Consider the following 26,233-nt stretch of genomic DNA (forward strand, 5'->3'; position numbering starts at 1 on the left):
GCTCACCATTATGGATCCCATCCACATGATCCTGTAGTGCGTAGGGAATATGTTTGCCCCACATTAAAGCTGTCGCTCACATGTTGCGCTCTACGTCACATGACCGACGAGTCAATTATGAAAGCTCTTGTTTCGATTAGAAACAGTGCGTAGCTACAAAGGAAGCAGCGAGCCTCTGTTATTTTTGGAAGTTGGAGTTTTTGTTTTTATTATGAAGGAATAAATAAGAGAAGTGAAAATCGGCGAGAACTCTGAGGGTTGGCCCGTATAGGGACAGGTTAATATTTAATGGGATATCAGCAAAGAAACAGTAAAAGAGAAATCTTACCCACAGAAGCTGAGACATCAGCTGAAGTGTTGTTTTCAGCGGGTTTCCTCTCTGGCCACACATTTTCGCTGCGACCACAGCCGGAGATCGAGGTTACCTGTCGGCGACTGGAGGACGGGAAGATCCCAACAGCATGCCGCCCCCCTCTGCAGAGAAAACACCTGGAGTGGACACTTTGATGGTGCTGCGGATCGGCGCAAACTTCCTCTCCTGCTATTTACTGTAACAAAGCCTTCCCTCTTCCTTGCAAATGCGGAAGCACCGGTTTGGTTTGATTTTAGACTCAGCCTTACCCCCATGGGGTCAGTGTTCCGGGATATCGTGGAGGAGGTGATGCTTCAAACGTGTTACACATTCATATGGGAAAAGAAAAAGGTTTCGTTTGTTTGCATTGTTGTAGTTTCCTCCTCCCGTGCCAACATGGGCTCCATTGCCTGATCAACAGCGCCCTCTAGCGGAATGGGTGAATTATAAGATACACGTGGAATCAATGGGGGGAAAATAATCGCATTTGAAACATAGAGTCTGAGATGTTCTCTGCAAAAAAGGCTAAATGTTAAAGTTATTGATTTGTTGCGCTAACTGATGTGTTTTTTTCTACTGATACCGGTAGCCTGCATACCTTGATCATCATCAGACCAGCGTTTAACAGCAGTATTTGTCGTACAGTTGATGGTGGCAGTGGATCCTGGTGTAAATGACACCAGTGGAGGCTGAGTCACAGTCACCTGAGCGCTGCATCCTGCAGACAAAAACAAATCCTTCATTTATCAGCAGAAAGACATAAGAGAAAACGCAGCACATCATGTTGGAAATGTTGCTGAGCGAAAGAACCTGAAAAATAGCAGAGGTTTTGGAAATAATTCCTTTAATTTCTTTTTCAAACAAAAAGGAGGAAAAAATTTATTAATCAGATTTGGTATAATAAATCCTGAGATTTTATTTCTAAGCCATATCGCCTCATCTCATCCAGTTACTTTTACCTGTGCTTTGCTGCACTCTACTCCTCACTCTTCTCCCCACTTTCTCCGTATTTAATCTCCCTGGTTTCTTTTTTTCATCTTAGAATTTTTTTGCATCCTGCCACCCTGTTCCAGCGTGGCCGGTTCTATTCCTTCATGTTGTTTGATTCCTTAAATCAATATTATTTGTAAATTGTTCCCCTTATTTTTTTTTTTCAAAACTCATTTCTTATTCTACACTCTGCACCCGGGTTATCCTTTACTGACAACATGACAAGTTCAAATGTATGTTCTTCTTTATATAACACTTCTTTATATTTACACATCTCCTCCAAGAAATGTGCTCTAACAAACAAAGTAAAATATTGTAACAACCTAAATATAATAGAATCGTTTAGTTTGCATTACTGAAGGGTATATAAGCAGGTTTATGTACTAGCTTTCTGAAACATAAGAAGTTGATGATTCTTTTTAATAATTCTTTCAAAATTTGAAGTGTGATTTAGAAACTTGAGATAGAGACTTGTTTTAAGAAAGAGCTGCGGTCCAAATCAATACAATGCAAGGATGGAGAATGTTATGGCATGCTGTAGTTTTCCTGTGTGTGTACTGTATTCTCTTGCTGCAGATTATAACAATTAGAAGAACAACCACAACAGAATGATAAAATCACCACTAATCACGTTCAATATAAATGAGCATGATGCTTTGAAGTTTGACCACTCTGGACACTGTTGTAACCCTACCAATATTAATGATAATATAGGGCTGCTAATAGAAATAAAACCCTTTCATACAACTTTAGGGCAGTTCTTCAGAAGTCCTTAAAGAAAACAATTGGAAGTCATGCGATACAGCCTTACTGCCACACTAACTGAACACCCTTATGGCTGAAAACAGAGGCTTTGAGGACTTTGAAGTCCATGCATCCATTTTCTAACACACCTATCCCTTGTGGGGTCACGAGGGTTGCTCGTGCCTATCTCCAGCTGTCAATGGGCGAGAGGCGGGGACACCCTGGACAGGTAGCCAGTCTACTGCAGTGCAACACAGAGACGTTACTTTGAAATAACAAATAGTTTTTCCTGGTAAAGGTTGTCATTTTTTGACAACAGAGCAAATCAATTTCACCAAGCTTCAGCTCCTGTAGCTTCATTCAAACTGGGGAAGTTTTTGTTTGCTTTGTTTTTCTACCAGTCAAGATCACTGTATGAGCTCTCCACCACCATGGAGATCAGACATTTACAATCTCTACAGTCTGGAAAGGGAACATGTAACGTTCTGTTGTGGTTCAGGTTTTTCTTTCAGTTTAGCCACTTTTCTGTCTTTGGTTTTATTTCTGTTTTCTTGTTTTGGATTGGATTTATCCTTGGTCGGTTTTAGTCTTTATTAGTTTTTATTTCAGCTAGTGTCTGTGTCTTGCTTTGTACCTTAGGTTTATTAGTCTGTGTGCTCCTTTTATCATTTCCACCTGTTTGGTTAATTAGTCCCGCCCTGTTCTCCTGTTCTGTTCGCCTATTTAAGCCCGCTTTAGTTTTCTGTTTGTTGCCAGGACGTCTCGTGTTATCCTCATGTGCAAATTCCCCGGTAAGAGTACTTTTCCCTTGACTGTTTTTGTTTAGCCTGCCTGTCCGTTTGCCCGTTTAACTTTCGGCTCGTCTGTTTTTGGAGTTTGCTTTGTTGTGTTGCCTGAAGCCAGTTCTTTTGTCTCCTGGACCTTTTTGTTAATAAACCCCTTTTTTAAGCTTCAGCTCTGTGTCCGGCTAACATTTGGGTTCTCCATATTCAATTCATTACAGAACATTAAAATCAAGAAAATATCTCTCATCAGAGATTTTGAAGAAATGTAAAATGTATTTTTCAAAGAATAAAATTCTATTGATACATGTTTTACCTGATATGATTGTGTTGTTTTCTGCTTGTATTTATATAGCAAAGCCCCAAATTTTTAATCAACCAACACATGTGAACCAAACCCTTCTTATGACTGCCAACCAGCTCTTTCCAGGTTTCCACCAGTATTTAGATGTTTTATCTTTGGTGATGAGCCACAAGTCTTTGAGGTCAGAAAGCCTCTTTCCCATCACCCTGATCAGTAGCTCCACAAATTCTCTCTCAGATTCAAGTCAGGACTCTGGCAGGGCCACTCCAAAATGTTGACATTACTTCTAGTGAGGAGAAACATGCTGGTCAAATTAAAAGATTAATCTAAACCTAAATCTGCCAGGGGTCCAAGAATTTGGGCTCAACCGCCAAATGGGCTAAAAACTGAAGTTTATCATAAATATTTGCTCTCATGTGTGAGATCAGTGCTTGGTGATGTTTCTGTCAGCTCTGTGTTCAGTGGTCTGTATCAGAGTCTCTTCCTCCTCAGCAGCTGCAGTCAGTTTCTGCTCTAACAGCTCAGTGAGTCTGCAGTCTGACTGAGGGAGGTTTTTGTACGGCTACTAATCACTGTGAGAACACATTGCTGCCGTTTATTTTATGTACAGTTAAACAGTAGTAAACTGCTGCATCTTCAGCCTGAACTCCACTGATTGTCATCTCAGCCTTGGCTTGATCTCCGTTGCCAGAGAAACGAGAGGAAAACTCACTTGTGGCATTTCTCCCCAGTTTGATGATCAACTTTGGGCCATTTCCAGATTTTTGTTGGAACCAGTGTACATAAAAATCACCATTTGGAAGTTTATATACTTGTGGGTTTGTGTCACAGGTCATAGTGACAATAGATCCAGGAGAGGATGCCATTACAGCAGGCTGCGTCACAGTTACTTGACTATTTATTCCTGTAAAAGAAAAAAGACATTCCAGTAATTAATGGAAAATGTGCTAATTAAAGTAGGTACTTAAAGACTAAATTCAAAATATATGATTTTTTTTTTTTTGTGGAGAAACTGATCAAACAAGTCCGACCTATGAAGCAACAGCAGGTCAGCGTCCAGATGAGGATGGTGATGAGGGTCATGGTGCTGGTTGTTTCTGCTGGCTCCACTGACAGGTCTGAGTCCTGCAGTGTTGAACTCACAGGACTATAAACCTTCTCAGTTCCCTGGAGGATCAGCTGACCATGCAAAGCCTCCTCTCTATGGAAATGATTGCTCTGCTCTCAGCACGCTGAAGACAAACACAGACACAACATCAGCACAAATAGTTTTGACATTTAAACCATTCACGATCTTATTGGAATACAAGAAGAGAAAATAGAGACAACATGAAGGATTTTCAGTATTTGGATTAAAGCATTTCTCTCTTCAAGGTATATGTATAATTCTCCTGTTTTTCTAAAATTTACAGGTGAAGATATTATAGATTACTAGAAGTTACCCATTTTTAAGAAAATGTATTTAAATTATTTTGAAAAACATTTTTTTAGGTTTGAAACAGAATAAAAGCTGAATCATTAAAGAATTTCTCAATATCTCACAGGAAGAAAAATAACGTCAGTTTCTCTTGGTTGATAAAATAAAAAATCTTAAATTATTAAAACATTTAAAGCTGAATGATGATGGATGGATGATTTATAGATTAAATAAAGTATAAAATGTAATTTATTTATACTGGAAAGCAGCATTTCTGCCAAGAACTGGCTGCTGACAGTGCAGGAGGTTTTTGTACGGCCTCTTAATGACTTTGTATCACTGTGGTACACTTTTGGTGGAGGAACCAAACTCACCGTTGACTGTAAGTACCAGAAAGCTTTACTTTGGGGCTATATTCATTATATTTATATAAATTATGATTTTTTTATTTTTATTTAACTGATTAAATTGATTATTATTTAAATAATGATTAAATCTCCATTCACAATGGTGAATGAGCTTTGCAGAAGTCAGTGTTACATCAGGGCTGAAAATGGTTCTAATGATAGATCCTGTTAAAATTATCTTGTCAATAAAATGTATAGTTCAACAATATATTGTTATTACTTTAAATTTTTTAAGTTTCTTTTTTTCCTGACAACCAATCTTCATTTTTACTCAGTTTTTAATGTTTTCTTTATTAGTTTATTTTCACTTCTTATTTAAATTTTTTTCCTAACTTTTATTTTAAAGCAAGGTTTCCATGTTTAGAAATTAGCTTTGCAAAAGTCAGTGTTTCTTCAGAATTGAAAATGTTTAAAATCATATATCGTATATGTCTAGTAATGCCTAAAATTACATTGCTACTTACTACTTACTTACTAAATATTTGAAGTTTCAATTCTTTCTGACAACCAAGCTGAGGTTTTACTCTATTTTTTGTCTTTTTTTTATTAGGTTATTTTTACTTTATATTTAAACAAATGTTAATTTTATAATTAATAATCTTTGATCTGGATTTTTATCTGAATTTCAGTTAAACAGAGCTAATATTTTCTGAGTAACCTCAGATCTTCTTGGTGTTCGTGGTTCATTTGTTTTCCGTGGCGTTTTAAGGAAGTGAAAGAAACAGATGTCAACGTCTGAACTGTTTCCACCAGTGTTTCAGCTCTCAGTTCAATCATCCCAGGGTTTCATCATTCAGAGTCACATAATATGAGGGACAGATGAAGATGTCATCAGTAATCATGGATAATGAAGCTCTGAAGGTGTTTTTAGCAGCTTTCATTCTCATTGCTGCCTCTTTTCTCCCCCTCTCTCCTCCAGTGGGTGTGGTGCGGCCCACCCTGACCGTCCTCCCCCCCTCCAAAGAGGAGGAGCAGCAGAGTAGCGTCACACTGGTGTGTCTGGCCAGCGGAGGCTTCCCCTCAACCTGGAGGCTGGGCTGGAAGGTGGGGGGCAGCAGCAGGTCCTCAGGGGTGTCTAACAGCCTGGAGGTCCTGGGGAGGGACGGCCTCTACAGCTGGAGCAGCACCCTGAGCCTCCCTGCAGAGCAGTGGAGGAAGGCGGGCTCAGTGAGCTGTGAGGCCAATCAGAGTGGACAGAGTCCTGTCACTCAAAGCCTGGACCCTGCCCGCTGCTCAGAGTAGAGCCTCAGCTTCATGTCTGCAAGTCAGGATGCTCTCAGAGTTTATTCAGCAAGATTACTTTTCATGTTCAGAGTGATTTCTATTTCTATAATCTTTGTTCTGTGTGAAAACTTCAAGTTAATGTCTAAAGATTTCTCCATTGTTGGACAATAAAAGAATTTATCTTATATTCACCTTTAATAAACTACAAGCTAAAACACGTCATTGTCTGTTATTTTTGCATTATGCCATCCATCCATTTTCTTACTCGCTTTATCCCTCATGGGATCATGAGGGGTGCTGGTGCATATCTCAAGCATTTCAATGGGCGAGAGGCAGCGTACACCCTGGACCGGTCGCCAGCCTGTCGCAGTTTAACTTTTTTATCAGATTTGTATTGAATATTGCTTAAATATACAACTTTGTGGTTGTTGTTTTGACAACATAAGTCACAGCTTTATATTCAAAACTTTCACCTTGTTTTCTTTTATTAACACTTGCTATATTTATACAAAATGGGTCTCGTGTCCTCATTTCATATCAAATATTCAAACAAATATTAAACATTATGCTCTGACATTAAAAAATGATATATAAAACCAAGGATGTCCTAACTTTTTTATTACACTGGAAATAGTTGTGACGTCGATAGTAGAGACTGGCCAAGCAATATAATTTTCTTTTAAAAACTAAACTTAAAAAAAGTTTAGTATAAACCAATGAAGTTGGAAGTGCATGCAAATCAAGTCGGGGTACAACAGCTGGAAAGCAGCGATCCACACAGGTTTTAAACCTAGTATGTGGGGCTAACAAAAGATTTTGATCAGCAGAACTCAGAACACTGGCAGAAGTCGGAGGCTTAAGCATGGCAGAAATATAATATGGGGACCATGCAGGGCCCTAAAAGTCAAAAGAAGAAGTTTTAACTGGAACCTAAAATTAACTGGTAGCCAGTGAAGAGCGGCTTGAACAGGAGTTTTATGAGCTCCCCTGCTAGTTCCTGTTAAAAGTCTAGCTGCAGCATTCTGCACAGTTTGAATGTGATGCATTGCAGATTTGTTAAAATGAGTAAAAAGATCATTACAATAGTCCACCCGAGATGATGGAAAAGCATGTAAGATAACTTCAAGATCAAATCTAGACATCATGATTCTGAGTTTAACAATATTCCTAAAATGATAAATACAATTCTGAGATAATTGCTTGGAATGATGATCAAGAGACATGGACCTGTCTAAAATTACACGCAGATTTCTTAGGTCAGACTGAATGGAGGATCCTAGGAAACTTATGTGTTTTCTAATTTCAAGAATCCTTTCATCAGGTGTGATGATCAATGTCTCAGTTTTGTTGGAGTTCAGCTCTAAGCAGTTTATATTTAACCTTTTGTTAATCTCAACCAAGAAATCCCTTAGAAGTGACAAATTAAAAAACTTAGAAGGTTTAAACGAACAATATAACTGTAAGTCATTAGCATAAAAATTATAAGAGATGTGATTAAATCGATGTATAAGCTGACCTAAAGGAGTTATATACAATAGAAACAAAATTGGGCCGAATGTACAAACATAACTTTTCCCCACACAAAGTTTTGATTTGGAACAACAATATATTAAACACACTTGCACCTTCTGGAACAGAAATTAACATTTTAAATCAGAATGTCAAAGAAAAATGGCAAAAATGTAAAACCTTTGAGTTTAAACCAAATCAATGAGACATATTTAAAAGTGAGTCTGACCCTGAGTGAGAAAACCCAACAGAACAACCAGAGTCAGTGGAGACATCATCCTGATGCAGGTTTCAGTGTCAGAGCAGAAACACACTTTGGACCTTCTGGAACAGCGGCAACTTAAACTGTGAGGAGCAGTGATGCATTAAGATCATGCAAATCCACACCTGCTCTGATGAAACAGAAAGAGCAGAGGTGATCCGGACCACCACTTCATCTCCTGAGAATATTTACTTCTCATTTTAAGTTCAGTTCAATGTTATTTCTTATCTTTCATAATCTTCTTGATACAACAGCTCTTTATATTTGCACACTCCTCCATGAGATGTGCTCTAATGAAAAAAGGAAAATATTGTAGCCGAATAAATGTAATAGAATAGTAGAACTTGGAAACAGTCAATAGTGGTTTAATTTCCCAAACTCTCCCACCCCAAAGCTTTTAACAATTTTAAACCTGTGGCCCTGACCTCTTTAGTTATGAAATGTTTTGTGAAAGTGCTGAAAACATTGTTCTTAGCCCAAACACACAATATTATAGATCTCTTGCAGTTTGCCTACAGGGCTAAACAAAGATAAGCGGACCAGAAATAGAACAAAATACAACATATATCTATCCTGTGGAAGTAAAGATTCAGTGGAGTTTCACAGCAGATACGGACCATTGACTAAATGGCAGGTCTCCATTAAAGGCATTGTGTATGTGTTTTTCTGATCTTAACCACTAGGTGTCATTATTACTTATCGTTCCTTTAAGCAACATACTTATTGGTCTCCATCCAAATACCCTTAATAATAGCTTCTAGCTCCTGTTCCTTGACCTTTCATAGGGGCAACAGTAAGAAGTCTGTGTTGAGGAAAATAAATATCTTAGCTGTATTCATATGGGAGTGCTGAGGAATGCATGAGTTTTGACTGTCTCCCCCTTTGAGGGTAAGATAAACATTACATGAGTTTTATGGCGGGAGGGAGGGGGTAGGTCATTTGGCTTGACCCCTTTGCGGAGTGGAGGAGTCTCTTTGTTTGGGGAGTGCATGGGCAGGCAGGGCAGATGGCAGGTGGCCCACAGACCCCCTCCCTCCCTAACTCAAAGAAGGAGGGCAGTCAGTATTAAAAGGATGTCTTTTTTAAACTTTGATCAGACAAAAGCTGTAATACCTGGGAGAAGGACGTAGATAACACTGGTAATGTAAACTTTTGTCTCCATTGGGAATTCCTAATGAATTGAATATGCATATTACAATGTTTACCTCTGATCAATGTTTTTCCTCATTTACTGCCAAATCTTAAACCGGGGTAAAAATAGGCCTTCAGAGCTAAGCAGGAGCAGGCCTGTACTTCTAAATTAATATCTGTCATGGGTAGGAAAGGAGCTTCAGAATGCTGTGCCGATTTCGGACAGCCTTTAACTCCGACGTCGTTACATGAGGGAAATGCACATGAATGATGCAAGTCTAATCCGGGTCTACAGTTAAGCTTGAATGGGGAACCACTCGGAGATTTCCCATCTCTCAGGATATAAAACAAGGAAATCCAATTACTGTTTTTCTGTTGGTGATGCAAATGTTAGTGCTGCAGATACAAAATGATTAATTTGAAGGAATCACCATCTCAGGTCAGGAGATCAAATGCTGTCAACTAGCAGATGATACAGCCAATTTCTTGAAAGATAAATTTCAGGTAAAAAAGATTTTGCACTGTATTGATGCTTTCTCTAAAGTATCTGGGCTCACTTTAAAACTTAAAAATGTGTTCTGTTTCCTCTTTATGAGGGTTGTTTGATTCCTGTCAAACAAGAAGCAACTTAGTTGGGAATAAAGGTGTGCCAGGATTAGTCAGAGAGAGTAATAACCAACCTTCAACATTTATTTGATATATATTTGATTTGTGGCTCATGAGAGACAAATAACTGAAAGACAGAATCCTTTTATCCAAATCATCAAGGTTATGTCGTTTAGTATATCCTGCAAAAGTGATAGATGTTCCTAAACACGTCAAAAGAAAGTAGACTGGGCTCTTTATAACTTCATCAGGAAAAATAAATCTCATTATCTAAATAGATCAGTACTTCATGATCCTCATCAGGGGGGCTTAAATATGCTGAATTTCAACACATTGAATCTGATATTAAAGTTGAACTGGATCAAACATTTTATTACAGACAAGCATAAATTGTGGTTCCTAATACCAAACCTCATCTTTAAGAAAGTTGGAGGTTTGAATTCCTCCTTAAATGTGATTTTGATGTAAACAAACATCCAATTATCTAATTTTCACAGACAGATTTGATCATGTTGGCTTCTTATGTGCAAACACAACTTTTCCGCAAAAAAAGTTTTTATTTGAAACAACAATATATTAAATATGAAAATAAGGCAATATTCTATGAGAATTGGATCCAAAATAATATCATTTCTGTATCCCAATGAGTGAAATGAAAAGGTAATCACCTTGCATACACCGAGTTTTTGAGGACATTTAATTTCCCAGTGTCTTCAAAAGAATATAATACGGTTTTTGATGCAATTCCTACAGGTTTTGTCAGGCTGTTACAAAATGGAAATGGATCAAATACACAGGCACCATCGAAAAAGGATATTATCATAAATAGTATCAATATCCTGGACACAAAATATAACAACAAATTCTTTAGGCCTATGATTCAGTTTCCTACAACTTCTCATTGTAAATTTATCTGGAATAGTATCTTTGAGAACATTAATTGGTCATTCACCTGGACTTATTTGGTTTCCATTAAGATAAAGTACATTTTAAAATAATCCACCAGATATATTCAACAAATCAATTTATTAACAGATATAGAAATGTCTTGGATGAGTCCTGTATCTTCTGTAAAACACTTTGCGAAACAATTTGCCATTTCTTCTTTGACTGTATTTATGTTAATTTTTTTTGGACTGAAATTGATCACTTATTTCAAGTATATTGTGGCATTAAAGTTATGCTACAATATAAGGACATTAAAGCTCTGGACTTATTTGGAAAATTCTATATCCATAAACGTAAGTGGTGTGATGTAAAACCTGATATTTTTCTATTTAAGGTTGAACTGAAAACCTACTGTGACAGGAAACTGGGCAGGCAGGATTCAAATGACAACTTAGACAGGTTCCAAAATACTGTGGTTTAATGACAGTCCAAAGGTCAGTCCATGGAGAATCAGTCGAGAGGGCAGAGGTATCCAAAAAGCACCGGGCTGAGGCAGAGACGAAGCACAAAAAAGGTCCAAAAGTCACCAGAGGCTAGAAAGCTTGGGAAAAGGGCTGGAAAGCTTTCTGGAAGAAACAAATACAAACTGGCATGGAGGGAAGGGAACAGACTGATTAAACACACAGGTGGCCTTCAGATCCTGAAGGACACTTTATTTGTCAGGTTATCAGCTTCAGTAAGATTACATTTATTATTGTTAATGTTTATGGGTACAACTCACATGCAGAACATGTTCAGTTATTTAATGTTATTGGTGACAAAGTTAAGAGCTGGCTAACAAAATCAGCAAAATCAAACGTTCTTACCGGGGAACATTTCAGTGTTGTTATAAACCCTTTAATAGATAACCAATAAGTAAGACATACAATACCAAGGATAGTTGTTTATTTACTCAAAAACTACAAAAATATGTTTATTTTTCCGGTGTAGCTGTGACAACTGTCAGGTTATTGAATGCCAATGCTGTCGAGAAATGCAGGAAGTCCAAGATGAAATACTCAGAAAAGACGAAGAAGAGAGGTGTGTTACCCAGCTCTCTAGCTTTGAGACATGGTGTCTTAATGCTGATGGGTTCTGAATAGCAAACTTTGCCTACATCGATCACAACGGAGGCATGATCAGCATGCTCATCAACATGAGTAAGAACTACTCTACATTCACACAATAAAAAAACTTTCATATACACACGTACGCAACATGCATAGTGTCAAGTTGTGCCTTTAATTTGTGCAGCTTCCTCACTTGAAAGGATCGGAAGAGATCACGCAGATTTAAACAGCTGGGTTCTACTCAAAGACCGACAAGATTCCCTTTTTCTTCTTCTCTTTATTTTTGATTATCTTGAAGACAGGTGATCAAAACAATTGGTCTCGATGCAGGTAAAAAACCTTAAAGAAAACCAACAAATAACAAAATTACAAAATCATGTAAAGAACTTCAGTCAATTTATATTTTACAAGAAAACAACCTGATATTAAACCTTAAAGAAATGTAAATTCCTTTACTTGTATCCCATCAATAAATTCATTCATCTCTGCATTATTTTAGAGGATATTACACATGCTATTTTAAAAACTGTATAAAGCAAACAACAAACAAATGAAGTGCAAACTGCATCAGCTGAGCAATCAGCCCCGTGGCTAAGCTAATGCTAACTGCTAACAGTCTGGGAGCTTTAACAGGTACTGATCCATCACAGAATGTGTGATCTTCCTTACCGGCTGCCACTCTGCTTGGTTGTAATCGTCTCCCAGGTCTCTGCACAGGCTTTTTACAAAGACTGCCTTTAAATGATGCCAGCCAGTCACTTACTTCAGTTTTCTTGTTTAGTTGCCAGTGCAGTGGATGTGCGTCGCCTTTTATGGTCCGTGTGAAACACAAGGTCCCGCCTCATCCAGCAACCAGTTCTGGCTTGCTGAAAATTATTATTATTATTATTTTTTTTTTTTTTTTTTCCTAGTTTTAAACTTCACACCTCCCACTCGATCTTTCCAAGAAGCGCAGGGAAGATCGCTCAGTTCATCTCACTAGGTAGATTCTTGCTTCTCTCCAATCTGATTCTTGAGCTGTTCCTCCACAGGTAATAGGATGACGAGCCGTCTCACATCCCTATGAAGGATGGTGCCTTTGTCTTTTCCTCCAGTCACTCGAGAGACAGACTTCTGCTTGGGAGCCCGTACCACGGGAACGCAGTAGCTGGGGACAATCTTGATGTAGACATCTCTTACAATACCTTTAGTATCAGGATTGGTGCTGACGACTCTGCCAAGTGTGAACTGACCCCTCAGTGCATTCTGGTCACTTAACCAGACAATATCTCCAACAGCTACATTTCTTTGTGCAGTATGCCACTTGCTCCTTACAAACAGGTTTGGCCCAGCGAGTTGTCTCCAGCTCCTCCAGAACTTGGTCACTGCAGATTGCATTGCTCCGAGCCGCTTGAATGAGTAACTAGAAAAATCAAAGGTTTTAACATCTCCACACTGAGATGCTCTGCCAAGTAAGAGACTGTTGGGTGTAATGTACTCGATACTGTCCTCCTGACTCTGCACTCTAGCATCTATTGGTCGTTCATTTGCAAGATTGGCTGCAATGTATAGGGTTGTGTGAAACTCACTATAGCTGAGTCCAGATTCTGGGCCAAGACTTTGGAATGCTCTCTTCACGATGCCGACAGCTGCTTCAGCGGCCCCATTCCTGTGTGGCGAGTCAGCAGGAAGGACATTCCACACCCACTCTGTTCCATTTCTTGTTGCAGCCTCCTCCAGATTTACTTTGTCTTGGTTGTCCAGGTACCTGTACAGTTCTTCTAAAACTGGTTTTGCACCAATAAAATTTGTGCCTGGGTCAGACCAGATCTTCTGTGGGTGCCCCCTGATAGCAGTGAATCTCTGATATGCCAGGAGGAAACTCTCAGTTGATAACGAACTTGCCAATTCAGTGTGGATAGCTCTGCTAGCCATACAGCAAAAGACGACTCCCCAGACCTTTTGTGTCACTCTCTTTTTGATGTCGTCTCTCACACGATAAGGTCCGAAAAGGTCAACTGAAGTGAACTCAAAAGGAGCAGCAGGCTCAGTTCTTTCAGGTGGCAAATCTCCCATGACTTGTTGACATTTCTTTGCTCTTTCTTTCCGACAAACTATGCAGCTGTTGACAACCTTCTGGGCTAGCCTTCTTGCCCTTACGACCCAGGCTTTCTGTCTCATCTTGAGCAAGGTTTCAGCAATTCCACCATGCCCATTTTTGTGGGCTTCCCAGGCCAACAACGTGGACACCCAAGCATCATAAGGCAGGATGGGAACAGCAATTTTATCCTCTTTGAAGATCTGTACTCTTCCTCCACAGACTAATAACCCAGACTCTTGGTCACGATAAACCACCAGTCTGTCTGTGGTAGTGCTTGGAAAAATCACACCCTTTTGAGCGGTAAGAAATACATCCCTTAAAGCGTCTTCTCGTTCTCTTACTGAGATAACTCCTGCTAACTGGACAGCCTCCCACTTTGGATCACCTGCAGCTGGATTTCCACTGATGAACCTCTTCGCTGCTCTCCAGATCCAGGCAACCACCTTGATCAGGCGTGTCAGACTGCTGAAGCGCCTGACATTCACAAGGTTATGTAGCATTGCAGGAGGTCTCCGCTTCTCTGTAGGAACCTGGTTTTGACATTGTGCTAGTTCGCCATTCAGTTTTTTCTCTCTTGCCCTGGCCCTTGTCATTGCAGCAACAAATGCTTTCTTCTGCAACTTGTTGATGTTGTCTCTTGCTACAGCTGCAAGGTTCTTGGCTGATTTAATTGGCCATTCTTCTACAGGAGATCTTAAAAAAGGAGGTCCATCTTGCCATTCAGAACCAATATCAAGATTTTTAGGACTAGCTCCCCTGGTGATTACATCAGCAATGTTCTGGTGACCAGAAATCCACCACCAGTCATGGATCCTTGTATTGCCTTGTATCTCTCCAACTCTATTGGCAACAAAGGTCTGAAAGCCATAACTCTCCCTTTGAATTGCACCAAGGACCGTCTGGCTATCAGTGAAATGATACCACTGCTCTACAGAAATATGGCTGTTTTGTTCAAAATACTTCTTTAGCCGTGATGCAAACACTGCTCCACATATTTCTGCCTTGACAGCATCGCCTTTTTGATCTAAAGGAGTTAGCTTGGCCTTTGACTCTACCAGCCGGATGATTGGGCCTTGGTCTGACTCCCATCTCAGATATAGCACTGCTCCATAAGCTTGTTCGCTGCCATCTGAAAATGTTATAGCAATAGGACCACTATGACTGATGCCGAGTGGAGTCAGTGCTCTGGTGAACTTTACTTTGCCAAGCTGAACATACTCCTCGAAGAGCTTAATGGCATCCTCTCTTAGGCCTTCTGACAGTGCCATATCCCAGGTATCTTTCACTTGGCTACTTGTGTTCTTCATCTCTTGGAAGGCCTTTCTCACCAAGATAGCTCCCTTTTGCTTTAGAGGAGCTGCCAAGCCAACTGGATCATACAGTCCCGACACCTGGCTAAGAAGGTCTCGCCTTGTCAAAGGGGATGGAGTTTGGGCTCTGACCTGCTCCAGCAGGAGGTCTTGTCCAAGCCGCATTTTCTTTTTCCTTTTTGAAAAATTTATCGCAACCATCATGTACAATTGGTCCTCTTCTACAATGTAGCCCAAGCCCAGTGCCTTGTTATCTTCATCCCGCATTTGGTTTGGTAAGATCATGTTTATTGTTTTTCCCTTCTCACTACTGTACTCTTTCCTCCCACTTTGCCCAGAAAAAATCCAAGGTTTGAGTTCAAATCCTCCAGCCTTTAGGATCTCCTCCACATTTGTCGTTATTTCCTTCAGCCGGTCAGGATCATTGTGAGAGGTAAGAATGTCATCGACGTAGCTGTCCTGTTGGAGAACTCGCTGTTCCTCTTTGAGGTGAGTGAAGGGTGGTAAGTTTGCAGTCTCCCTCATAGCCAATTGCGCAATGCACCCTGCTGGCTTGTCCCCAATATTGACTCTTGTGATTGCGTAATCCCCTATTTCCTCATTTTCTGTGTCACGCCAAAGGAATCTGTGCAGATGTACTTCTCTCTCATCCAGCCATACTGAATTGTACATCTTCTTTATGTCTCCCAACGCAGCATGAATTCCTCCTCGAAACCGAAGCAGGACGGCACGGATCTGGTTGAGAACATCTGGCCCTTTCATGAGCAGATCATTCATACTCAAGCCTTTGAACTTTTGACTACTATTCCATACGAGTCTAACGGGGGTTGTTACTGAATGTGGATTGGGAGCAATGAGGTGACTTACATACCATACAGGCCCATTCCACTTAACCATGGAGTCTTCACTTAACTTAACTGCAGCTCCTCTTATTAGCATGTCATGCACTTGTGCGGTGTAGGCCGCTTTCCACTCAGGATCTCTGGCTAGTTGTCTCTCAGTTCTGAGGTATGTGGCTTCAACTGCCCTCCTGTTGTTTGGTAAGGATGTTGGCTCTTCCAACCATGGATACTTGGCATGCCAATGAGGTTCTGCTGTGTGGCTGTCTCCTGTGACATAGGTGAGGCCCCCTCTTACCACCTCCAGCTCTCTTTCCTCTGCAAGAGTCATTTCCTTGCCGCCTGGTTGACAGTTCCCACAGCGACACCCTCCACATTTAGGGTCGCAGGCAGCACCGATGCTGTCCCATCTCCACCAGTCTAGGAAGTCTCTGTTCGAAGCTGCTGTCCTTGATGCCTTGGGATGGGTGGAATTGCAGCTGCCTGATGGAGGCTGAGCTTGGCATGGTACCTCGTGGATTATTTCCTCATATTTTTGCTGCAGCAGCCCTCATGGACCTTGCAAAATGTGTCTTGCTCATATGGGCTGACATTGTAAACTCCTCAAAAAGTTCTGGATGAGTTCCTCCAACTACTTTTCCAAGAGGCCCGTCCCACAACACAAGGTCTCCCACAACTTTGACTCTTTGATGAGCCAGCTGACCTTCACGATGGCTGATGAGAAGGCTTATTTCTCTAGGTCTCATGAGGTCATCTAGTGGTACTTCAGGGAACAATTTCTGGAGCTGATTTGCCGTCACATGCTTGTGAACATCTGCAATTGTGTCGAGGCCGTAACAAACCAACTGGTGGGACTTCAAGGTACCTTTGGCAGTTTTCACTCTAATCTTCAGTAGGTACCGCTTTGTCTCAACATGAACCTTCATCCCTCCGACCCCATGGACGACAAGTGTAATTTCCTCGCTTCTGAGGTTCAGCCTACTTGCAGCTTTATGGGTTATGTAATTTGTGTCCGATGCCAAATCAATCAAAGTCCCAATTTTTTGCCCAGCATTAGCTGTAACTTTAAGAAGCATCATTAGGACTGGAAGTTCTTGCAGCCCACTATCAAACAAGAGGTTCAGTTGGTCTTTTATAGTGTTTAAAGCTCTGGCTGCAGTGTTTGAAAACACATCTCTACACTGCTTTGCTAGTTCAGGTGACAGTTTCTTAAGGAAATCCTCCTGATCTTCGGTTCTGGCACCCTTATTTTCCTCTGGACCAACTTTGCTTCTCCTCTGAGCAGCATTGATTTTCTTTCCTTCAGCATTTGGACACAGATGGTAATGATGCTCAGGATAGCCTCCACCCCTGCAGCTCTGATTCCTGCACAAAAACCCAGATTTACAACAAGAGTCCTCATCATGAACCTCTAGACATTTCCTGCATGCTCCCAGCTTTCTTACAGCCGCATTCCTCTCAGAAATCGTTAACGTCCGGAACTGCTTACAAAAGTAAAGCCTTTTTCTGTGCTTTGTGTCGCCGCAGACAATGCAGCCTGTATACTCACTGCTTCCTTTAACTGTCTTGGTTCTGGCATACCTCGGTTCCATTCTGGTTTCCCTCCTGCTTGGCTCCTCCTCCCTCAAATAAGCAAGCTGCTCATAAATGCTCTCTTGCTCTTTTAGAAACGCCAACAGGTTGTCAAACCTGCTCTCTGGTGTCACAGAATTTCTCTTGTCTGCTGCATACACAAGCCACTCCTTTTTGAGGGTCTCCGGAAGCTTGCTCTCAATTGACCTGGTTACGAGAGGGTTCTTGATGGCGCCAGTGTCTCCTAGATCACTCAGGTCTTTTAGGGCTTTCTCCACAACCTGGATTAATTCTACAATCCTTCTTGGCTGATTACCCCTGACAGCCGGGACACTTTGCAGCTCTTCCACTATTTCAATGGCAATGACAGTCCGGTTCCCATATCGGTTCTCAAGAACACGGAAAATGTCATCCGCGGTGTTGTAGGACGTAAGGCGAAGATCTTTTATCAGTTTTTCCTCAAGACTATCAAGTAGCTGGACTTTCTTGACCCCTGCTGAACCAGTTGGTTCTCCTTGTTTTTGGAGAGCCTCCCAATCACTTTTCCATCTAAAGAAATCCCGTTTATTTCCACTAAACCTTGGGAGAGCTGTTGGTTTTAATTTAATAGCTGGCAGTGGATAATTAGAATAAATCCCTATTTCGGTTTGTCTTTGATCATCCATTTTTATCTTTGTTTGTATAAACTCAGCGGTCCTAGAAACTAACCTGGGAACATAGCAGTCAATCCCCCTCAGCTTGTCCTGAATAACCTTCTGAGCATCTTGAGGAATCCATCTTTTCCACCGGCTATGAACCTCTTTCGCAGTGTTTACAAGCTCTTTAAGATGGTTGAGGATAAAGATGTATGCTTCCTTTTCTACATCTGGTCGGAAAGCAGCAGCACGCTCACATTCAGTCTCTGCTATCTGGATTGCCATTGACACTTCAGCTTCCCCAAAGCTGCTCCACAGAGTGTTTTGGATTAAGCTTTTGACTTCTTTTAATCTCCCTTCACACTCACTTACAGTGTTTTCAAGGTCCGCTTGTTGGTGTTCAGGTACTACAGCCTCATCGTTGCCCAGCTCTGAGCCCTTCTCTGCCTCTAGTTGAGCAATGATGCCAGACTCCAAATCATCATTTGCAGTCATAACTTTTTCAGCATCCAAGCCAAGTTTGTTGAAACTGTCCTTAAGTTCCTCTTCTGACATGTCCATATGATTTCGCTTTATGCTGTTGACAAGACGAGAGAATGACCTCTTTGCTGTGGTTCTCTCCACCTTTAACTGCTCAATAGATTTCCCAGCAGTTTGATCTGCCATCTTTGGGACACAGGGTTTTAAGGTGTGAGCAATCCACAGCCGGTTTTTTACTGTCAAGTTGTGCCTTTAATTTGTGCAGCTTCCTCACTTGAAAGGATCGGAAGAGATCACGCAGATTTAAACAGCTGGGTTCTACTCAAAGACCGACAAGATTCCCTTTTTCTTCTTCTCTTTATTTTTGATTATCTTGAAGACAGGTGATCAAAACAATTGGTCTCGATGCAGGTAAAAAACCTTAAAGAAAACCAACAAATAACAAAATTACAAAATCATGTAAAGAACTTCAGTCAATTTATATTTTACAAGAAAACAACCTGATATTAAACCTTAAAGAAATGTAAATTCCTTTACTTGTATCCCATCAATAAATTCATTCATCTCTGCATTATTTTAGAGGATATTACACATGCTATTTTAAAAACTGTATAAAGCAAACAACAAACAAATGAAGTGCAAACTGCATCAGCTGAGCAATCAGCCCCGTGGCTAAGCTAATGCTAACTGCTAACAGTCTGGGAGCTTTAACAGGTACTGATCCATCACAGAATGTGTGATCTTCCTTACCGGCTGCCACTCTGCTTGGTTGTAATCGTCTCCCAGGTCTCTGCACAGGCTTTTTACAAAGACTGCCTTTAAATGATGCCAGCCAGTCACTTACTTCAGTTTTCTTGTTTAGTTGCCAGTGCAGTGGATGTGCGTCGCCTTTTATGGTCCGTGTGAAACACAAGGTCCCGCCTCATCCAGCAACCAGTTCTGGCTTGCTGAAAATTATTATTATTATTTTTTTTTTTTTTTTTTTTTCCTAGTTTTAAACTTCACACATAGAATTTCTTCAATAAACATATATAACTGTAATATTTTTTTCAGAAAGTATTGGTACATGGCATACAGACAGTTTGTAAGCATGAGTTGGGGACATCTAGGAAGACAGAGTTCCACTACCATCATGTGTGGTTAACAAGATCCACAACACTTTTCCTGCAGAGGATTACACTGGGTTCAAGTTCTCTCATCTGGAGTTAGACTGGTACCTTGACATACGTTCTCAATGTGTCTTTGTCAGGGTGGTGGAATCCACTGCTCAGAGGAGGAGGTTCTTCTATGGGATCATCAGGCTGGTCCCCACATATGTCATTGAGTTGACTAGTCCTTAATTAATAGGGCATTGATGGATGGATGGATGGAGGGATGGATGGATGGATGGATGGATGGATGGATGGATGGATGGATGGATGGATGGATGGATGGATGGATGGATGGATGGATGAATGGATGTAACTACAAAATATTTGAGTTAACTTTTTTTTGTAAACGAAAAAACGTGTGAAAGAAAATGTTGTACAATAATTGTTTCTTATGCTCACTTCACATTCACCAAAGGTAGGATCATCTAGAAGTTTCCTGACCACATAGGCACCTTTTTTTTTTCCACTTGGGAAAGTATTAGCTCGATTACGCTTTCCCTTTCATTGTAGTCTTTATTGCTCTTTCTGCATTTTCATTGAAAAGCAAAACAGCCAGCAATGTTCTGCAAAAGTAGGGATTCATTACCACATGTCTTTTATTGTAAGGATTATTTAGCATCAATAAGGAGCACAATTATTTTCAATTAAGTGTATGACCTGCATAGTTGACCAAGATAAGGGAATGGGTATGGTAGATCTTAGAGGCAAAGTGATTGAGCAGACTGAAAGGCTTCAAGTGAATATGTGTGTTCTCTGACAGAAGTTTACCTGATGTCTTTCAGGAGTCTGGTTGAAGAAATAACCTTTTTAAGTCTCACATCATTTTGAACATGTGAATATTGATTTTAAACAAAGGTAAAACTGGGAAACTTTATCAGTGTGCTTGTACATACATAGATTTACATAGAAATAATATTTTTTGGTTTTAGACATTTTATTCTTCCTCTTGTCCAGTCAGCCTTCTATGCAAACAGCGAGGAACGAGGTCATTGTTGTGTTGGTGGATGTTCACACTGTGATTGAGCAGAGACAATCATGTTTCAGGTTGCCTTCTGTTCAGAGCAAAAGGGATAAACATTCATTTATTTCTTGTATCTCCCACTTTAATTCAGGTAGTGTGAGGGGTTGTTGGTCTCATGGTTTAGGTATTTATTTTTTATAGTTGATGGAAACAGTTTTAACGTAGTTTTACTGTGATTTTCAGTGGTGCGTTGTTGTTTCCCAAAGTGATGGATTTCACAAATTAAGTATTATGTATTGATTTACGTTTTCTTTCAGTCCTATCAGCACCTTTATATGTTTTAGTTTTTAACGTCCTTCAGCTGAAGCAGAGGAATCTAGTGCCATGTCCTCTAGTTAAATGTTGTTTGTCTGTTTTCTTTTTTTATTGTGACTTGCTGTAAAACTAATTTGCCATTGTGAAATTAATAAAGAGGAATATAGTATCCTGTACTCGTGTTTACTAGCTTTAATAAAAAGCTTGTTTTAAATTTCTGTAGAAAAAGGAGCTGTAAATCATTTTAGATCTGAAACATAACATATTTATTAACTTCACCCAATTTCTTATTTATTCTCAGTTTAAAGAACAGGAAATGGGTCGGTCTTTCTTCAGAACTCCTGCTTTACTCAGTGGGATTTACTAAATAGTCCACCAAGGTCTGTTCTTGAGTGAAAGTCAATGGAGGTTTTGTGTTCATCTTTACTATGAAATTGAATTAAAACCAAAAAACCTGGCTGATAAAAAACGAGCGCTTTGTGTTGTATCTTCCATTTTTAAAGGATTTTAATTTGTCTGTATCGTCTTTCAGAAGAATCACATCAGGGAAACTTTGTCTGCCAGATCTTTTTTAAACTGCATCAACCTCCAACCTTGTGCTAGAAAAACAAATTTGTGTCAATTTTTTTATTGTGGTCAAAGACCACATTCCCATCACCCTGATCAGTAGCTCCACAAATTCTCTCACAGAATCAAGTCAGGACTCCAAAATGTAGACATTGCTTCTAGTGAGGAGAAACATGCTGGTCAAATTAAAAGATTAATCTAAACCTAAATCTGCCAGAGTCAAGTCAGAACTTCTTAACGTTGATATTTGTTCAAGCGAGAAGCAACATCTTGGTCAAAACAAAAGATTAGGTTAAACCTAAATCTGCCAGGGTACGAAGAAGTTGGGCTCGGTGGAGAAGGAGAAGATGTCAATGTTGATTATATGAATGTTGCTCCATTTACTGCCAAATGTGAAAGATCTAAAAGTAATAAAAACCAAAGTTAATCATAAATATTTGCTCTCATATGTGAGATCAGTGCTTGGTGATGTTTCTGTCAGCTCTGTGTTCAGTGGTCTGTATCAGAGTCTCTTCCTCCTCAGCAGCTGCAGTCAGTTTCTGCTCTAACAGCTCAGTGAGTCTGCAGTCTGACTGAGGGAGGTTTTTGTACGGCTACTAATCACTGTGTGAACACATCTTCACCGTTTACTTCATGGTAACTCTGACAGTAATAAACTGCTGCATCTTCAGCCTGAACTCCACTGATGGTCAAAGTGAAGTCAGTCCCACTTCCACTGCCACTAAACCGAGCTGGTGTTCCTGATTGAAGTTTATGTACGTATTGTATCAGGAGCTTTGGAGGCTGTCCTGGTTTCTGCTGATACCAGTACATACCCTGGTCATCATCAGACCAGCGGTAAACAGCAGGATTTGTGGTACACTTGATGGTGGCAGTGGATCCTGGTGTAAATGTCACCAGTGGAGGCTGAGTCACAGTCACCTGAGCGCTTCATCCTGCAGACAAAAACAAATCCTTCATTTATCAGCAGAAAGAAATGAGAGAAAATGCAGCACATCATGCTGGAAATGTTGCTGAGGGAATGAACCTGTAAAACAGCAGCAGGTCAGCGTCCAGATGAGGATGGTGATGAGGGTCATGGTGCTGGTTGTTTCTGCTGGCTCCACTGACAGGTCTGAGTCCTGCAGTGTTGAACTCACAGGACTATAAACCTTCTCAGTTCCCTGGAGGATCAGCTGACCATGCAAAGCCTCCTCTCTATGGAAAGGATTGCTCTGCTCTCAGCACGCTGAAGATAAACACAGACACAACATCAGCACAAATAGTTTAGCCATTTAAACCATTCAGGATCTTATTGGAATACAAGAAGAGAAAATAGAGACAACATGAAGGATTTTCAGTATTTGGATTAAATAATTTCTCTCTTCCAGGTATATGTATAATTCTCCTGTTTTACTAAAACTCACAGGTGAAGATATTATTGATTACTAGACGTTACCCTTAGTTAAGGATTTATTATTTAAATTATGAAAAAAATTTTTTTTAGGTTTTAAACAGAATAAAAGCTGAATTATTAAAGAATGTCTCAATATCTCACAGGAAGAAAAATAACTTCTGTTTCTCTTGGGTGATAAAATAAAAAAATCTTAAATTATTAAAACATTTAAAGCTGAATGATGATGGATGGATGATTTATAGATTAAATAAAGTATAAATGTAATTTATTTATACTGAAAAGCAGCATTTCTGCCAAGAACTGGCTGCTGACAGTGCAGGAGGTTTTTGTACGGCCTCTTAATGACTTTGTATCACTGTGGTACACTTTTGGTGGAGGAACCAAACTCACCGTTGACTGTAAGTACCAGAAAGCTTCACTTTGTGGCCATATTCATATTATGATATTGTTTTGACTTAACTGATTAAATTGACATCAAGGTTTGTACACTTTACATTATTTAAATAATGATTAAATCTCCATTCACAATGAATGAATGAGCTTTGCAGAAGTCAGTGTTTCATCAGGGCTGAAAATGGTTCTAATGATAGATCCTGTTAAAATAATCTTGTCTATAAAATGCATAGTTCAATAATAATATATTGTTAATACTTTAAATTATTTAAGCTTCTTTTTTTCCTGACAACCAATCTTCATTTTTCCTTGGTTTTTAATGTTTTTATTAGTTTATTTTCACTTCTTATTTAAAAAAATTTCCCTAACTTTTATTTTAAAGAAAGGTTTGGACAGTATATCTCCATGTTTAGAAATTAGCTTTGCAAAAGTCAGTGTTTCTTCAGAATTGGAAATGTTTAAAATCATACATTGTATATGTCTAGTAATGCCTAATGTATAGGTCAAAATTACATTGCTACTTACTACATACTTACTAAATATTTGAAGTTTCAATTCTTTCTGACAACCAAGCTTAGGTTTTACTCTATTGTTTTTTCATTTTTTATTAGGTTATTTTCACTTCTTATTTAAGCAAACATTAATTTTATAATTAATAATCTTAGATCGGGATTTTGATCTGGATTTTAGTTAAATAGAGCTAATATTTTCTGAGTAAACTCAGATCTTCTTGGTGTTCGTGGTTCATTTGTTTTCCGTGGCGTTTTAAGGAAGTGAAAGAAACAGATGTCAACGTCTGAACTGTTTCCACCAGTGTTTCAGCTCTCAGTTCAATCATCCCAGGGTTTCATCGTTAAGAGTCACATAATATGAGGGACAGATGAAGATGTCATCAGTAATTATGGATAATGAAGCTCTGAAGGTGTTTTTAGCAGCTTTCATTCTCATTGCTGCCTCTTTTCTCCCCCTCTCTACTCCAGTGGGTGTGGTGCGGCCCACCCTGACTGTCCTCCCCCCCTCCAAAGAGGAGGAGGAGCAGCAGAGCAGCGTCACACTGGTGTGTCTGGCCAGCGGAGGCTTCCCCTCAACCTGGAGGCTGGGCTGGAAGGTGGGGGGCAGCAGCAGGTCCTCAGGGGTGTCTAACAGCCTGGAGGTCCTGGGGAGGGACGGCCTCTACAGCTGGAGCAGCACCCTGAGCCTCCCTGCAGACCAGTGGAGGAAGGCGGGCTCAGTGAGCTGTGAGGCCAATCAGAGTGGACAGAGTCCTGTCACTCAAAGCCTGGACCCTGCCCGCTGCTCAGAGTAGAGCCTCAGCTTCATGTCTGCAAGTCAGGATGCTCTCAGAGTTTATTCAGCAAGATTACTTTTCATGTTCACACTGATTTCTAAAACTCATCTTACTAATGTTCTCTGATAAAAGTAGAAGTGAAGGATTGTTTCAATAAAAGTACAGATATATGATAATCACTGTCTTTGTTTTTATTTCTCTGTTACAAAATTAATGTTCTTGATCAAATCTCATTTCATGATGTTTTTCCACCTGCTCTAAAGTTTCTAGAAGATTTTAGATGCTTGCACTATTAAAAGCCTGCAGGTATAAATATGGTACAAACACCGCAGTATCAGAAAACTTATTGAAATACATATTTATAAAACCACATTTTAACAGATTGTTTTTAAATTGATCTATAGTTACATTTGTCTTTTTTAGCTGTTCTGTGTTTTTCCTGCTAACTTCTGTGATGTGTTCACTGAACCATTTCACCTCACAGACTCTCTGCACCTGCAGCCTTCAGTCAGACTGAAGGAGGTTTTTGTACGGCTCTAAATCACTGTGTGAACGCACCACCACCATGGTAACCCAGACAGTAATAATCTCCAGCATCTTCAGCCTGAAAACCATTGATGGTTTAAGTGTAATCAGAACCAGATCTGCCTCTGAATCTAGATGGCGTTCCTGAGAACAAAGTTGAAACTCTGTATATAAGAAGTTTGGGAGGCTGTCCAGGTTTCTGAAGGTACCAACTGAGATCAGCACCAATATTAGAACTTCCTGTGGCGCTGATGGTCACAGTCGATCCAACACTAACTAACTTTGATCCTTCAGACTGAGTCAGAAAATGAGAAATGAACATTTTAAATCAGAATGTCAAAGAAAAATGGCAAAAATGTAAAACCTTTGAGTTTAAACCAAATCAATGAGACAGATTTAAAAGTGAGTCTGACCCTGAGTGAGAAAACCCAACAGAACAACCAGAGTCAGTGGAGACATCATCCTGATGCAGGTTTCAGTGTCAGAGCAGAAACACACTTTGGACCTTCTGGAACAGCGGCAACTTAAACTGGGAGGAGCAAATCCACAAACTTGTGGATGCATACATCCACAAATTCTCCCTCAGATTCAAGTCAGGACTCTGGCAGGGCCACTCCAAAGTGTTGACATTACTTCCAGTGAGGAGAAACATGCTGGTCAAATTAAAACAATAATCTAAACATAAATCTGCCAGCGGACCAATAATTTGGTCTCAACTGTAATAATAAGAGAACTTTATTGATCTCACAAAGGAGAAATTCACTTCTGCATCTTGACCCATCCACTTGGGGAGCAGTGGGCTGCCACTGTGCGCCAGCTGGGGGCCCAAAACGGCAGCTTGTGGGAGTTGAACTCAGAACCTCTGGGACTGAAGCTCTGTGCTCTAACCACTAGGCCACCACTCCCCCACAGTGGTGGGAGAATCTATAGAAGAAGATGCTAATATTTATTATATGAATGTTGATCCATTGACATCTTGATGTGAAAGATCCAAAA

At 40.0% G+C, this 26,233-nt stretch overlaps 2 protein-coding genes and 2 gene segments (V, D, J or C); 2 read left to right on the top strand and 2 right to left on the bottom strand.

The window, feature by feature from the left end:
• tspan37 (tetraspanin 37) overlaps window positions 1-22,811 on the bottom strand; it is a 28,923-nt gene extending 6,112 nt beyond the window's left edge. Inside the window, exons 1-3 of the mRNA XM_036151031.1 lie at window positions 22,663-22,811; window positions 623-1,070; window positions 329-474 (exon numbers count right to left, since the gene is read on the bottom strand). Coding sequence (XP_036006924.1) covers window positions 329-391 — 63 coding nt within the window. The 5' untranslated portion in view covers window positions 392-474; window positions 623-1,070; window positions 22,663-22,811. The remainder of the gene's footprint in view (window positions 1-328; window positions 475-622; window positions 1,071-22,662) is intronic.
• LOC118567046 lies at window positions 4,824-6,435 on the top strand (the record flags this gene model as incomplete). The annotated part of the segment is given in 2 exon segments: window positions 4,824-4,971; window positions 5,916-6,435. Coding segments are annotated over 2 exon segments (471 nt in total), but the record flags the coding sequence as incomplete, so codon positions are not given.
• LOC118567017 lies at window positions 17,033-19,457 on the bottom strand. Its single transcript, XM_036150966.1, has 3 exons — window positions 19,392-19,457; window positions 17,135-19,061; window positions 17,033-17,058 (listed from the first exon to the last, which is right to left on the bottom strand). The coding sequence occupies exons 2-3, from the start codon at window positions 18,825-18,827 to the stop codon at window positions 17,033-17,035; spliced, it is 1,719 nt and encodes a 572-aa protein (XP_036006859.1). The 5' UTR covers window positions 18,828-19,061; window positions 19,392-19,457.
• A 1,514-nt stretch (window positions 22,812-24,325) lies between the features above and the next one.
• On the top strand, window positions 24,326-24,888 carry LOC118567018. The segment is given in 1 exon segment: window positions 24,326-24,888. A coding segment is annotated over 1 exon segment (405 nt).
• Window positions 24,889-26,233: the final 1,345 nt, after the last annotated feature.

The sequence above is a fragment of the Fundulus heteroclitus genome, chromosome 19 (genome assembly GCF_011125445.2).
Source record: "Fundulus heteroclitus isolate FHET01 chromosome 19, MU-UCD_Fhet_4.1, whole genome shotgun sequence".
NCBI classification, from domain to species: Eukaryota; Metazoa; Chordata; class Actinopteri; order Cyprinodontiformes; family Fundulidae; genus Fundulus; species Fundulus heteroclitus.

What these genes read in the sequence shown, in the direction of transcription:
- LOC118567017 (XM_036150966.1), bottom strand. Translation starts at nt 18,827, where the DNA reads ATGGCAGATCAAACTGCTGGGAAATCTATTGAGCAGTTAAAGGTGGAG. An exon ending in ACCTGAACTAGCAAAGCAGT is followed by an intron (nt 17,059 to 17,134) that starts GTAGAGATGTGT and finishes CTTGTTTGATAG; the next exon opens with TGGGCTGCAAGAACTTCCAG.